This window comes from Lepus europaeus, chromosome 17, assembly GCF_033115175.1.
Source record: "Lepus europaeus isolate LE1 chromosome 17, mLepTim1.pri, whole genome shotgun sequence".
In the NCBI taxonomy this organism is placed as follows: domain Eukaryota; kingdom Metazoa; phylum Chordata; class Mammalia; order Lagomorpha; family Leporidae; genus Lepus; species Lepus europaeus.
The window spans coordinates 64,543,827-64,560,045 of record NC_084843.1 but is presented as its reverse complement, the minus strand read 5'-3'; the positions used below and the strand labels follow the sequence as shown (position 1 = coordinate 64,560,045).

The 16,219-nt window shown below is 50.9% G+C and overlaps 1 protein-coding gene across 1 annotated transcript in view; it reads right to left on the bottom strand.

Annotated features, from left to right (window-relative positions):
- Nucleotides 1-13,838, bottom strand: part of LRMDA (leucine rich melanocyte differentiation associated) — a 1,120,399-nt gene extending 1,106,561 nt beyond the window's left edge. Inside the window, exons 1-2 of the mRNA XM_062214185.1 lie at nt 13,767-13,838; nt 5,561-5,661 (exon numbers count right to left, since the gene is read on the bottom strand). Of these exons, the coding sequence (XP_062070169.1) occupies nt 5,561-5,661; nt 13,767-13,796 (131 nt within the window). The 5' untranslated portion in view covers nt 13,797-13,838. The remainder of the gene's footprint in view (nt 1-5,560; nt 5,662-13,766) is intronic.
- Nucleotides 13,839-16,219: the final 2,381 nt, after the last annotated feature.

Genomic DNA, 16,219 nt, shown 5'->3' with positions numbered 1-16,219 from the left:
CTATGGCCTGGGAGTGCAGTGGAGGATGGCCCAAGTGCTTAGGCCCTGCACCCCATGGGAGACCAGGAGAAGCACCTGGCTCCTGCCTTCGGATCAGCGTGATGCGCCGGCCGCAGCACGCCAGCCACGGCGGCCATTGGAGGGTGAACCAACGGCAAAAGGAAGACCTTTCTCTCTGTCTCTCTCACTGTCCACTCTGCCTGTCAAAAAAAAATTTTAAAAAGCAAAAAGGTGCCAAGAACACACAATGGGAAAAGAACAATCTCTCTGATAATGTTGGGCAAACTGGATCTCCACAAGCAGAAGAATAAAATTGGACCTTCATCTCACATCATGTACAAAAGTCACCCCAAAATGGACTCATGAGCTAAACGTATGACACAGAACTGTAAAACAACTTAAAGAAAAAAGTTTATTGACATTATAAGCAATTAAGCAATGTAGGTTTTTGGGGTTGGTCAGTTTGGAGCCTTATCCAAAAGCACAGGCTACAAAACCAAAAATAGACAAATGGGTTACATCAAATTTCTGCACAGAAAGGGAAACTATCAATGGAGTGAAGATAGAATCAAAGAAAATAGTTCCAAGCTGTAAGAGTTACTCTCTGGTGCTGCCGCTGTGGCATAGTAGTGGGTAAAGCTGCTACCTGCAGTGCATCCCATAGGGGCATCAGTTCGAGTCCAAGCTGCTCCACTTTGGATTCAGCTCTCTGCTATGGCCTGGGAAAGCAGTAGAAGATGGCCCAAGTCCTTGGGCCCCTGCACCCACGTGGGAGACCTGGAAGAAGCTCCTGGCTTCTGGCTCCTGGCTTCCGATCAGCCCAGCTCCAGCCATTGTGGTCATTTGGGATGGAAGACCTTTCTTTCTGTCTCTCCCTCTCTCTGTCTGTAATTCTGCCTCTCAAAAAAAATTAAAATCTTAAAAAAAAAAAACTAAACTAAAAATGGAACTGCCATGGGATCTAGCAATCCCACTACTGGCAATCTCTCCAAAGGAAATGAAATCAGTACAACCAGAGACATCTGCATTCATGTGTCCACTGCAGCACAATTCACAATAGCCAAGGCATGGACTCCCACTAAGTGGCCCCAAGCTTTGTCTTTTTTTTTTTTTTGACAGTTAAGAGTGGACAGTGAGAGAGAGAGAGAGAGAGAGAGAGAGAAAGGTCTTCCTTTTCCGTTGGTTCACCCCGCATTGGCCGCTGTGGCTGGCACACCACGCTGATCCGAAGCCAGGAGCCAGGTGCTTCTCCTGGTCTCCCATGCGGGTGCAGGGCCCAAGCACTTGGGCCATCCTCCACTGCACTCCCAGGCCACAGCAGAGAGCTGGACTGGAAGAGGAGCAACCGGGACAGAATCTGGCGCCCTGACCGGGACTAGAACCTGGTGTGCCAGCACCGCAGGTGGAGGATTAGCCTATTGAGCCACAGCACTGGCCTCTTTTGTCTTTTTGATGATAACATTCTACCAGGTGTGAAGTGATGTCTCCACGTGGTTTTAACTGATTTCCCTCATTATCAGTGATGTGAATATTTTCACATCACTAATGGATGAATAAACAAAATATGGTATATTTACACAATGGCGTACTAGTAAGCCTTTAAAAAGAAGGAAATTGTGTCATTTGTAACAACATGGATAAACCCAGAGGACATTGGACTAAGAGAAATAAGCTAGCCACAGACAGACAAACACTACATGGCTTTTGGTAAATAAAATCCCAAAATTGAAATCATAGATGCAGAGACCAGAAGCATCATTGCCAGGGGGCAGGAGATACAGGGCAATGGGGGAAGTGTTGGTACAAGGGTCCAACGGTACAGTTGTACAGGATAAAGAACTTCTGGAACTGCAAGGTAGAGTGTTATGACTGCTGCTCATTACACTACATGGAAAACTGCTGGGAGGCCCAGCTCTGTGGCAGAGCAGATAAAGCCACCGCCTGCAATGCTGGCATCCCATGTGAGTGCCAGTTCTAGTCCCAGCTGTTCCTCTTCCGATCCAGCTCTCTTCTATGGCCTGGAAAGCCAGTGTAGGATGGCTCAAGAGACTTGGGCCCCTGTACCCCCATGGGAAACCCAGGGAAGGCTCATGGTTCCTGGCTTCAGATTGGCCCAGCTCTGGCATTGTGGCCTTTTGGAGAGTTAAACCGTGGATGGAAGACCTTTGTCTCTCCCTCTCTCCCTCTCTCTGTCTGTGGCTCTACCTCTCAAATAAATAAATAAAATCTTAAAAAAAAAACTGCAAGGATCAGATTTTAAATATTCTCAACACCACATGATACTGTGGATATGTGAGCCATTTCACTATTATGTGTACTAAAACATCACTTTGTACACCACAAATACATACAATTTTTAATTGTCAACTATACCTCAGCAAAGTTAGAAAAAATAGGAAACACATTATACACACAGGACACTTCTGGAAAATTGAACAGCAATTAAGGAGCAGTAGTGAGCAGTGCAGAGGGGAATCAGGAAATTAGAGCAGTAAAGATGGGAAACAATTTCTTCTGTTTGTAGGATCACTCCTTCTACAGAGTGTGCATCAAACAACGAATAAACAGAATCCTTTGGGGCCAGTGCTATGGTATAGCAGGTAAAACCACTGCCTGTGGTGCAAACATTCCTTATGGGCACCAGTTCAACTTCTAGCCACCCCACTTGCAATTCAGCTCCCTATTAATGTGCCTGGGAAAGCAGTGGAAGATGACCCAAGTGCTTATGCCCCTACACCCAAATGGGAGACCCAGAAGAAGCTCCTGGATCGTAGCTTCAGCCTGGCCCAGCTCTAGCCATTTTGGACACTGGAGGAGTGACCCAGTGGATGGAATCTCTCTCCCTTCCCCTCCCCAACTCCACCTTTCAAGTAAATAAATCTTCAAAAAATAATAATAAAGAATCCCTTGCCTAAAACACAAATGGACTCCACCAATCTTACAACCTGAGGGGCTAGCAGCATTTTTATTCGAGGGTACTATGAAGAGAAAACCTGCAAAAAGTTCCAGAGAGGAGAGGGTTAACTTTCTATACATAACAAAGTATGAAGAATGCTGTGTTTCTGAGAGCATTGAGAGAGAGAGAGAGAGAGAGAGAGAGAGAGAGAGAGAGAGAGACACCTGGAGAGGAGAGAAAAGGGCTGGGAGAGGCCCTTGGTCTTGTACAGGAGAACTGACCTTAATGAGAGGCCGGGCCAAGGACGAGTTCTCTGTGGCTGGCTGCCAGGAGGGAGAACCCCAGACAAGAGCCCAGAGAGGGTCGGAGCACGGAGTTGTGGTGAGTCTCATGCAGGGCAGACTACTGCCAATTCCACTACCCCCAAAATTCCAGGGGAACAGTGAGGGGAACCCAGAGATAAACCATCCATGGAATATGAGGCTCAGACTCAACCATGTCATTGGGATTCACAAGCCCTGACACTGGCCAGCCCAGGGCACCTGCTACCCACCTAATTCTTTGGAAGGTATGTTGATGATAATGTCTCTCTTCCCTTCTCCTTGCTCACCCCTCTCCTCCACTTAGTTTTTAAAGGGGAATCAGCTAAACAACTACAGCGTCTTAGATTTTTGAGCCAGCTGAAGGCAAAGATGGAGACTAGAGCCCGAGGAAGCTGGCATCTTCCTGCAACACCCAAGAGACACGGTGGTGCTGCCTCCTTCACCCTGATTAGGTAAGAAGGTCAACAATGAACTCACCCCAGGGTTACCCAAGTACACTTTGCTCCACGCAGGTCAGTGACTCCCGCCAGCCTCACAAAGCCCCCCTCCCCTCCACGGCTCCTACCTGCCCGGACTGGGCAGGTCCCTCCTGGAGGCCACACACTGACTGCAACACGGACAACAGCAGCTCCTGCCCACAAATGCCAACACCTGCCACTCACCCTTTTGCTCTCCTCCCAACAAGGGAACATACACGTCTCAACAGTGCTCTGTCCTAATCCACTTACAGCACCTGGCAGTCCCCAGATACATGTGGAGAGATAAAGGCCCCTCAGAGCCAGGAGCCCCTTGTCAACACACACACACACACACACACACACACACCCTGACGTCCATCCCCTTTTCTCCCAAGGCAGGCAGAAAGCCTGGGTGGGACAAAGATGTCTCTGTCTCCCCAGACCTCACAGCGCAGCCCCATAACCTATGCCCATTGAGGAAGGTGGGCACCCTCTCACCTCCTCCCAGGGCCCAGCCTCCCCCAAGCCACATCCAGACCCCCGCCAGCCACTCACAGGTCAACCGCCACCAAAAGGGACCCAGCACGTGGGAAGAAGCCCCACCACGTCCAGGCAAAGGAACCCTGCTCCTGCACCCATGCAGGGGAATTGTGTGAGGTGTGAACCCACTTCAGGCACAGGGTTCTCCTGGAGTCGGAGACTGAAACCCCTTCACTTCTCCAGGGTCAGCCTTTATGGGCGTGGCTTCCTCTCACACGGTACACACTTCACGGCTGTTCGGCTTCCATAGCTCCCCAGTACACTGCACCTCTGCGGATCAGGCAGAGAATGGGCTCAGGTGCCCACTCTCCCCTCCACAGCTGACGGAACGCCTTCCTGGAGGTGAGGCGGGCCCGAGCCGCTCAGCACCAGCCTGCCAGGGAAGTTCGGCTTAGACTGACCCTCCCCTCCACCTGCTGTGTCTTGTGCATTTTCCACAAGATTCTTCATTCCCAAGGATGCTGACTCACGTTGTAGAGAAGACGACTCCAGTGAGACTCAGGCTCACCGCAAATCAGTCCGTTCCACTCGGAGGACAGTGCCCACAGGAGGAGGGCGCTTCAGGGAAAGCCCTGAATGGAACCAGGTGGTCTGCAGGAAGAGCCACCACCCACCTCTGTGCTCGTCTACCTGCAAGACACCTGCTCCCCAAGTGCCACCACGTCCCTCCTGAGCCCTCAAAGCAGTTGCAGTCCATACGCCTTTGGGAAGAAACGAAATGCCTGTATTCCCTGCCGCAATAATACACAAGGTCACACTTACCACTCTCCAAGGCTGCAACAGTTGCTGGACAATTTCCCTCCCTCCCTCCCACGCCACACCAAGAGAGTTCGAGTTCCTTTGAAACACCATCTGGGAGAAATCATCATCACAGATATGTAAAGCTCCAATTCACGAAAAGGCGAAAGAAGGAAAACACACCCATTGACATAGCCTACCTGTGACTCGGCAAACGCCTGAGACACCGTGTTATCCAAAACACCTGAACACCACCCCCCAAAACATTCTTGCTGGCTCCATCTCATCCCTTGCCCAAGAGTTCTGACTTGGCTGCATAAGGATCAGGCAGGAAGGCAACGAACAAAGTGAAATACAAGGAAGGCGCTCTCGCAGGGGCACATGGGACGGGCAGGATGTTTGCCCCCGGAGTGGAGTTCAGGAATCATGGGAGGCAGAGGATGGGGGGGGGTGTGTGTGTGTGCAGTCCACACATCTCAGGACCTTGCACTGAAGAAAAGAACACCCTACACAAAGCTGGAAGGTGTGACTTTGATCTTTGATCAGTGAGTAGGGCGTGGCCAGGGCCTCCCAGGCCAGGCCCGAGCCTCAGGAAGGTGACATACCGCAGGAGGTTAAAGCTCAGGTCCAGTCTCTTGGCGAAATGTCCGCAGTCCCGGCCAAGGTGTTCTGGAATTTCTTTGCAGTCCTGGCCTACGTAGGACACCTGGAAACCAAACAGAACAGAAACAATGGGGCGAGCGGAAATCTCCCAGCTGCTCACGAGCCTGTCATTGATCCGATGATTGCTTCCGCAACTTGAAACGCATACTCCTCGCACGCCCCAAGGCCACATTTGTGACTGTTTTCCTGGTCAAGTCAGCTGTGGGGGCTCCAGGGACTCCCCCAACGGCGCCCCCTTCCTGGTGCCATTACCATGATGGAGACTAATCCTGGCACAATGGAAATTGGACTAAAATTGGCCAGAGTCAGGTGTCCAAAAGAACGTCCCACATTAGAGCATATTGATATAATCATAACAATCAGCCTCTCACTCAGGAAGGGGCTGGGGTCCCCCAACAGCTGCCCCTCTGGCTCTCCCCCTCCCTCCTCTCCCCGGCCCCCTCCCAAATGCCCTATTAGGCACATTACCTCATAAAAGACACTGTAGATAACACTCGGCAACACTCAGGCTGCAGGGGACTGGGACAAATACTGCTGGACAAGAACACCTCCCCAGGCTGCCAGTCCTGCCCTTTCACCTCCGTGTATAAAAATCCCTCCACAGCACCTTACTTCCTTTTATTTGTTGGTTGGTTTGTTTACATGCTTAGCTTGTGCCCAAATACAGAAAGACAGAAGAGAAATTCAATCCCAGGACTTCTGACCATGAGGTCAGAACCAACTATCTGGTTTTTAGAATCCATTTTCACGACTAATTCCCAAACCCATCAAACAGGTCCACAGGCCAAAGCGGGCCAGTAGGTCACAACACACAGCACTTCCCTCAAGTACACCATGCCCTGCCCCCAGGGACAAACTCAGGCCCACTGGCTGGCAACAGCCCTGATCCTGCCTCCCTACACGTTCACTCTCCCATGCAAAGATGTCTTGGCAACAATGAGACACTCTCTGGAGGGTTTTGTTTTCTAACAGCAAACGAGTATGGTGGCCATCTCACATCCTCAGATACAAGGTTGAACCATAGGAGCTGCCTATATCAGCCATTTTTAGAACTAGAAAACACAACTTCCGTATGATCCAACCTCATACAAGCCATGCTGTACCCTAGCATCCCCCATTTCTCAAGTCATCTGTCAACCCCTCTCCAGTGGGGACCAACTGCAGAAAACACAATATCCAGTACTCACTCTCTTTCCATTCAAGCCCTTCAGTAACTTCATACCAGGAGGAGAGAAAGTGGGGAGAAGGGACAGAAAAATAGCTGACTCCAATAAAATAATTTTGACTCAGGATGATACAAGCTAAAAAATAAAGGGCTCCGAGTTCAATCTACCCACCTCTCCCCTTCCTGCATGGGGCTCATCCTTCTTCACAGATCCTTGGGTAATAAATTAAGTTCCGCTTCCAAGCGGAGATGAAAATCCTACACCAAGGAGAGATTGGGGAATCTAAGGCCCTAATCAATCTAGGGACTTCGATTTCCCACAGGATATCCACTCAGTCAGCAGCTTCTGGAGTGCAAGTTCACACTGACCCTTGGGGCCATGGTCTCATGGGAAAAGCCATCCTGTGCACCCAGACCTGCACCCCACCTAGTACCTATCACCATTCAAGACCTCTGTGATATATACAGCACGGCAGCTGAGCTCCCAGGAAGAGTACCAGAGAGAAGGAGAAGGACTTTTGCTCCCCCTGTTTCTTCTGCCTGATTCCCCTCTAGAGCAAACAGCAGCACCGAGGAAAGCTGTCACTAGGGATATGCAGAAGAATCCCAGCCTGTGAGACTCCCATTGGCGTGTTTTATCACAGTCTTAGCAACACAACATGTTCCCATTCCACAGAGATAAAGAGCAAGTCTCCAAAATTTAGCATGCAAACCAACTTAACAGGATATGTGCATGCCTGGACCACTTGAGGGGAAGCTTTCCAAGGTGTCAGCTAAGCTAACAGGGCTGGAGGACTGGAAAAGCCTTCAAGGCGGTAAGAAGCCACTGCCTGGCTTTGCAGTCACCACTCACAACAAGCAGAGAGAATCATGTGAGAGGTGCTTCTTGGGGCAGGCATTTGGTGCAGCACTTGGAACGCCCACATCCCTGGAGTATCTGAGTTCAAGTCCTGGCCCCACTTCTCATTCCAGCTTCCTGATAATGCACACCCCAGGCGGCAGCAGGTGATGACTCAAGAAGTTGGATCTTTGTCACCCACATGGGAAACCCAGGTTGAGTTCCAGGTTCCTGGCTTCTGCCTGGCCAAACTCTGACTGTATAGACATCTGGGAAATGAGTCACCAAATGGAAGATGAGTTCTGTCTGTGTGACTCTACAGGTCTGTCTGCCTAGACGTTACCTCTTGAGATGTCAGAAAGCTTCTTAGAACACAGGATCACCTGACATAAGAGGTAAGGCTAAGGGCCAGCACTGTGATGTAGCAGGTAAAGCCACTGCCTGCAACACTGGCATCCCATGTGGGTTCCCATTCATGTCTTGGATGCTTCTCTTCTGATCCAGGTCCCTGCTAATGTACCTAGAAAAAGCAGCAGAGAACGGCCCAAGTGCTTGTGCCCCTGCACCAATGTGGGAGATTCAGAAGAAGCTCCTGGCTCCTGGCTTCGATCTGGCCCAGCTCTGGCCATGGCAGCCAATTGGGAAGTAAAACAGTGAATGGAAGATTTCTCTCTCTCCTCTCTGTCTCGCCTTCTCTCTATAACTCTGTATTTCAAATAAATAGATAAATATTTAAAAAACAAAAGGTAAGGCCTGACAACCCAGACCAAAAATAATTTGCTTCTTCAGCAAACAGAAGAGATGAACAGATCTTTAAAACGCACAGAAGAGTACATCCAGAACTAGGAGTCATCACATTCACTCCATTATATTGGCTTATATATTTATATATAACTGTGTACCCAGTTATATGTATATATTTATATATAATTATGCTGGTTTGTATATAAATTTGAAATGATGAATAATGTTTTGAATTTTTCATTTTCCTACTCTATACAATTTGTACCAGAAGACCTCCACCCTATGTGGATAACAGGAAGGAACATCACAAGGCAAATGACAATACATCAAGTTACAGACCCCAGCAAAATGGAACAGCAGGGAGAGAAGTGATAATATCTGGGAAGGTTCCCCAACCATGGACAAAATCCAGCCCTGCCGGAACGAAGCCCCAGAAAAGAACCAAACTGTGCATGACTCCTGCTGTCTCTTTCTAGTTGCAACAATGTGTCTCCCAGGGCATTTCTGGACATGATAGGATTGTCAAGAGTCAGAATGAGGGGAGATTATAGTATGATGCCTGTCCAGGTGAGAGATTCTTGATATTATCTTTGCAGCACTGGAAGCACTGTGAAAATAAAAACAGCCCTAGGTACAAGTTCAAGTCCTTGTGCTGCTGCTACTGGCTGTGTTACGTCAGATGAGTCACAGCCTCTTGGAGCCTATTTCCTCTTTTATAAACTAATATAATACAAACTGCCGCCAGAAGTAATGAAAACAGTGCAACAACTAATGTTTATTAAGTGTCTACCATTATGCCTGTTATCTAGTCACTCCTTAGGGAACAACCCCCTGAGTCATCTACGCTGGGGATAAGACGACAGGTGAAAAGCACACTACCCTTGACACCAAGCGGTCTCCTGGCAAATAGTTGTTCAACCAGACCAACTGGCAGGGACCTGTTATTCTGATGGCATGGGTTTTGTTTGTTTCTTCCCTTTTTATTTGAAAAGGCAGAGAGAGAGAGAGAGAAATCAGCCATCCACTGGCTGACTCCCCAAATACCCGCAACAGCAGGGGCTGGGGCCAGGGTGAAACCAGGAGCCTGGAACTCCAGGTCTCCCACATGGATGACAGGGATCCAAGTACTTGAGACATCACCCGCTGCCTCCAAGGGCACTCCTTAGCAGGATACTGGATCTGAAGCAGAGTTGGGATTCAAACCAGGCATTCCAACATGGGATGCATCTTAATTGCTGTGCCAAAGGCCCACCCCTGATGTTTCTTTTTTTTTTTTTTAAGATTGTATTTATTTATTTGAGAGAGAGAGAGACTTACAGAGAGAGTGAGACAGAGAGAGAGAGAAAGGTCTTCCATCTGCTGGTTCACTCCCCAAATGGCCGTAATGGCCAAAACCAAGCCGATTCAAAACCAGGAGCCAGGTCTCCCAAGAGGGTGCAGGGGCCCAAGCACTTGGGCTTCCACTGCTTTCCCAGGCCATTAGCAGAAAGCTGGATCAGAAGAGCAGCAGCTAGAACATGAACCGGCACCCATCTGGGACGCCAGCACCGCAGGCGGAGGTTTAGCCTACTACACCACAGCATTAGCCCTGTGAGGTTTCTTAAGAACAAGAACTCAGGGCCCAAATTTCAGTTTTACATTTGCATCTACAATTATGACAGTGCCATTACTTTAACTGTCATAAGCTATTGGAGAAAGAAGACTGTGGTCTTAATGTCGAATAAAAGTGACGCATTTTTCAAGGCATAGAAACCCAACAAAGACATGTCGAAAGTAAAGACTTTTACAGAGAAAAGTGAACTTTTAAAAAGCCTGTACCACCCCCAAGGGTGAGAGAGCTCTGGGAACCCAGCTCTGCAGCCATCAGCCCACCGGGGCCTGCAAAATAGCCCTGGCACTTTAGCAAATCATCACCAACCACCTCATTAAATGGCTGGTTTTCATTTTATTAACTTTCTCTTAGCACTTAAACCATTCTTTTTTAAAATGTATAGATCTCTAAATATGAGAAAGTTATATGTGGTTTTATGTAAGTGAGTTTGAGTAACACCATAATAAAACAATATCAACACTATAGGCTCATGGGAACTATGAGGGTATCAAAAAATTTGTGGCAAAGCAAAATTATATGATAGGTTGATTGTGATACAAATAAAATTTGAGATCCATGCACAGTCTTTTTTTAACAAAATTTATTTATTTATTTCAAAGTCAGAGATACAGACAGAGAGGAAGACAAAGAGACAGAGATCTTCCATCCACTGATACACTCCCCAGATGACTGCAACAGCCAGTGCTGGGCCAGGCAGAAGCCGGGTGACTCAACCAGGCCTCCCACATAGGTGGCAGTGGCCTAAACCCTTGGGCCAACTTCCACTGCTTTTCCCAGATTATTAGCAGGGAGCTGATTGGAAGTGGAGCAGCTGGGACACAAACCAGCACCCTTTTAGAAAGCTGATGTTGCAGGCAGCGGCTTTACCTGCTACCTGCTATGCCATAATGCCAGCCCCCATCTGTAGTCATTTAACGATACACTTTCCGTGAACTCTTTGAGGACCCCTTGTTTGCCTGGTTGTTGTTGTTGTTGTTTCCCCAATTTGCAGCAAGGGCTGGTATTGCAGAGCAGCAGGTTAAACCACCGCCTACAACACCAGCATCACTTATGAGAACTGGTTCGAGTTCCAACTGTTCCATTTCTGATCCAGAATCCTGGTAATGCACCTGGGAAAGCAGTGAAAGACAATCTAAGTCCCTGGGCCCAACACCCAAGCAGGAGACCTGTAAAGAGGGCTCCTGGCTCCTGGCTCCTGGCTTCTGCCTGAACCAGCCCCAGCTGTTGCTGCCATTTGGGGAGTGAAATCAGCTGATTGAAGATCTCTCTACTTCTCCCTCTCTCTCTGTAACTCTTCCCTTCAAATAAATAGGTTTAAAAAAAAAATTGCACCAAATTGGGGCTGGCACTGCAGCGTAGCAGGTGAAGCTGCCACCATCAGTGTCAGCATCCCATATGGGTGCCAGTTCGAGACTCCAGCTGCGCCACTTCTGATCCAGCTCTCTGCTGTGGCCTGGGATAGCAGAAGATGGCCCAAGTTCTTGGGCCCCTGTACCCATGTGGGAGACCTGGAAGAAGCTCCTGGCTCCTGGCTTCAGACCAGCACAGCTCTGGCCATTGCAGTCAATTGGGGAGTGAACCAGCAGATGGAAGACCTTTCTTTCTTTCTCTCTCTCTCTCTCTCTCTCTCTCTCTCTCTCTCTCTCGGCCTCTCCCTCTTTCTCTAACTCTGACAATCAAATAAATAAATAAATCCTTAAAAAATTTCACCAAATTAAACTTATCTTTTAGTTCTATTCCCAAGAACTTTTAAGTCACCTTTAAGAAGGATCTACCAAAGTTTGAAAAGTGCCCAGCTACATACCTTCAAGGTGCTGCCTCTTATAATGACTGCCATTATAAACCGCCTGGGGCAGAACTAATAACCTAATCCCACACGCCCAGTTGAGGAAATGGGGCATTAACACCCCAGGGACAGTTTCCCAATCTTCGGGCTTAGCTCCTCCCCAGGCAGCTCTGTCTTCTTAATACAGTCCTCAAGATGCCACAGTGACTGCTCTGGGGCTGCGTGGAGCAGGAAAATCAAGTCCGGGAAGGAAAGAAAAGGGACTTCTCCGCTCCATGGTCAGGTGTTCCATGAACTTGAAAGAAGCTACACCCAGAGAATGCTGGGTCTGAAAATGCCAAGACTGGAGGTCTTTGGGAGAGAACCCCCCTTCTTAAACAGAGGCCCTTTGCCCAGCCCTTCCCACTACCTCCTAGGAGCCCCTTCTTCCTGCTAGCTGATAAACAGCCCGGTCATTGTCAACCTCTCCTGGACACCCCTGGCCTGCCCGCTTCTTCAGCTCCCTTCCCACGGGATGGCATTCCAGGGACACAGCCAGCATTCTGAGGCAACCACACCTTTCAAAGGAGGTGCAGAAGACAATGCAAGGGTGGATTTCCAATCATACCAAACACAGCGCTTAGTAGGTACTCAATAACTACGCGAAACTGAAGACCTAACAAGAACCCCAGGGGCAAAGCATAACAAAAGCAGGCAGCGGCCAATTCGACAGGATGCACATGTGGCCCTCGCTGTACCCATCCGAGTTGCACAACTCCTGTAAAGCTAAAGGGCAATCATTCCCTTTAGCCCAAAGTATCTCAAAATCCAACTGTGCCTGACAACCCAGGGAGAGCCTTGACGATTCACAACTACTTCTCCAGCGTGTGAGGGGCAGGCTGGAAGTAGGAGGGCTGGCCTGGATCTGAGACGGAAGACGGCCAAGACAGGCAGAGTGGACATTGAGTGAGTGAGTGAGTGAGTGAGAGAGAGAGAGAGAGAGAGAGAGAGAGAGAAAGGTCTTCCTTTCCATTGGTTCACCCTCCAATGGCCGTGCTGATCCGATGGCAGGAGCCAGGTGCTTCTCCTGGTCTCCCATGGGGTGCAGGGCCCAAGCACTTGGGCCATCCTCCACTGCACTCCCGGGCCACAGCAGAGAGCTGGCCTGGAAGAGGGGTAACCGGGACAGAATCCGGTGCCCAAACCGGGACTAGAACCCAGTGTGCCGGCGTCGCAAGGCGGAGGATTAGCCTGTTGAGCCACGGCGCCGGCCCAGAGAGGGCTTTTCCAGCAGGTAAAAGCCGCCTGGTCTCAGCCTGGCGGAGTTCATCCCTCCAGCTCCGATTAGAAACACCTGAGGCTTGACCGCTCGACCAAAGGCACGTGTGGCTGGACTGCAGACCCCAGGGCTGAAACTCCAGTGTTCAGGTTACCCACAGACACCTGCTGGAGAAACCAGCTGCTCAGCACTGCCGCCTTCCACCAGCCTCAGGGGAAGTCCAACCACACACACACACACACACACACACACGCACCCCATGCGCTGAGTTTCATTGTAACTTAGATGGCCCTGGGCACTTTTCATGACTCCTTCATTAAAATAAAAGTAAATATATAAGTGAATTAACTTGTTAGTTTCTATTTTACAACTGCATTGGTACAGGCATACTGCTATATATTAAAACGTTGACGGTAACCAAACGTCCCTAAACTTCACATGACGAAGGAAACTCAAAACACTCTGTGGGCCACCAGCATTGGGCCTGACCCGGCCTGTCCAGTGAGATGCTAGGGGCAGAAGGAGGTGGAGCGCGGGAGGACCTTGGCAGGCACTGACACAGGGTGTGCCAAGCCCCACACGGGATCCGTCCTCACCCAACGAGCGCAGACCTGGGCACCTGGCAGCACCTGCAGCCGCAGCCCCTGAGGCGGAGGCTGGGGCGCTGTGTAAGCCCGGGTGGTCCCTCCCCCCGCCCCCGCGCACTGTACCCCGGGCGGGGACCGGGGCGCCCAGGCGGACTTACTTGAGTTCCACTGACCACGAGCCCGGCCATGGTGACCAGGCCGTGGCGGGCGGGCGCGCAGCACTGCGGGACGCGGAGGCCGGGCTCGCAGTTCCGCACTGGGCAGTGGTCAGCTGACCCGGCGGAAGCCCGAGGCGCTGCCGGGCGCTCGGACCGTGGAGGGGCTGCTCGCAGCCGCCGCAGCTGCAGCGGCTTGGTCCGGCCTCCGGCGCAGGTGAGCCCCGGCCCGTCCCGCGCGCTGCGCCAGGTGGCCCGCCGCGCGCGCAGCCCCGCGCCCCGACGGCGTGGCGCCACTTCTCGCCGGCTCTTCTCTCCCGTACCCTAGGGCATCCCACGACCCCTTCGCTCTGTGGCGGGGGAGGGAAGGTCCTCCAAAACGCCGAGCCCAGAAGTTTCTGGATTGCGTTTGTCGGGGCTGGGGGTGGGGGAGGGGACTCTTATCGGGCGCCCCATCTGAGCCGTTAGCCCGGGGGCATGGCGAGCTGCCGGGCTTTTCCTCAGTTTCACAACGTGGGTTACATAACTGCCGGAGGAGCTGCGGGAACCCGGACCCCGCTTCCCCAGCCTGGGTAGGGGGCGGGGACGGGACTCCCGGGCACAGCGGAGTGTCCGTTTGTGGAAAGGGGAGGGGGGCGGTTGAATTTCCCAATAAATATAAATAACTGCTAGCTCCGCTAATTCCAGGCCCCATCGTGTCCCTGAGGCCTCCCCCCAGAATGACGGTAGTGAACCCTGGGGAAGGAGAACTGGACGAGAGCCGCACACTGGAGGCTTCTCTTCGCCATCTCTTCAGAGGAAGAAGGTGTCCAGGAGGGCCAAAATCCTCGCTGGGGTCAGCCTGGCATGCGCGTGCGCACACACACTCTTCCCCCTCGCCAGCAGTGGCACAGAGGTGGCCGCTGCTACCCCTTGTGTGAAGGAATCGGGCTCAGCGGGCAGGTAACTAAGCTCATGCCGGTTCTTACCTGGGAGGGTCCAGACTCCTTCCCTGCCAATTCTTGCTTTGCTGCCTCCACTCCCTGGATGCTCAAAGCTACCGCCAGATACTTGTTGGCTGGCACTGCCGAAGCTCAGAGGAAGGCCAGGTGTCCCTGGTGTAGGGGCAGGAAGGTTCCATACCGTTCCCTCAGCCATCCTAGGAGTCCCAGCTGGAGCCAGCGCTGTGGCATAGCGGGTAAAGCTGCCACCCTCGATTCCCGCATCCCAAATGGGCGCCAGTTTCAGCTGCTCCACTTCCGGTCCAACCCCTTGACAGTGTGCCTGGGAAAGCAGCAGCAGATGTCCCAAGTCCCTGGGCCCCTGCACCCATATCGGGGACCCAGAAGAAGCTCCTGCCTTACCTGGCCCAGTCCCAGTTGTTGTGGCTATGTGGGGACTGAACCAGGGATAGATCTCTGGGTCTCTGTCCTCTCTCTGTGACTCTGACTTGCAGATAAATAAATCTTTTTTTGTGTAGGTTTTGCCATTCACCATTTTTTAAAAATTTATTTATGTGGGAGGCAGAGTTACAGAGCGAGAACGAGGGAGAGAGGGAGGGAGAGAGAGAGAGAGAGAGAGGTCTTACTGTTGATTCACTCCCCAGATGGCCGCAATGGTTGGAGCTGGGCTGATCTGAAGCCAGGAGCTTCATTCCCTGTCTCCCGAGTGGGTGGCAGGGGCCCAAGCACTTGGGCCATCTTCCACTGCTTTCCCAGGTGCATTCATAGGGAGCTGGATCAGAAATGGAGCAGCTGGGTCTTGAACTAGCACCCACAAGGGATGCTGGCACCACAGGCAGAGGCTCAACCTACTACACCACAGTGCCGACCCCAATAAATCAATCTTAAAAAGATCCTACAGCATAGCATGTTGAAAGGAGAAACACAGAATATATTTATTTAATCAAATTTTTGTATGACCTGAGAGCCTTCAGAAATGAAGACCCCTGGCAAACTGTTCTTGCACACAGGTTAGATGAAGAGTGGACAGCCACGCAGACGTGTGGTGGGACTTTATGCTAACAGACCACCAGTCCACATTCCTCTTGGTCTCTGTAGCATTCCTTCCTTGTGGGTCTGAGGCAGGAACCTTCCAGAACAAGGGTCTTAGCCCTCATATCAGACAAAGTGGGTCCATGAATTTCTTTGTGTGTCCAGCCCCTAGAGAGAAAGGTGAGGGCAGGTTAGAAACACAGTCCTGGGTTTATGGCTTACTTTGTGGAGTAGGGGTTCTAGTTTTTATGGTTCACCTTGGGGAAGAGGAATTCTGGTTTCTGTGACTCACTTCACAGGGAAAGAGAGGGGTGGGTGACGGGGGGGGGGGGGGAGGCAGGAGATGTTCAGAGAGAGATTTTGCTTTTGAGGTTGCTTCTGAGGCCTTCTGGCCTCCTTTGGTTCAAAGTACTCAGCATGAAGGCCAGCAATGCTAGCATCCCATGTAACAGCACAAGATCGGCTGCTCCACTTCCAATCCAG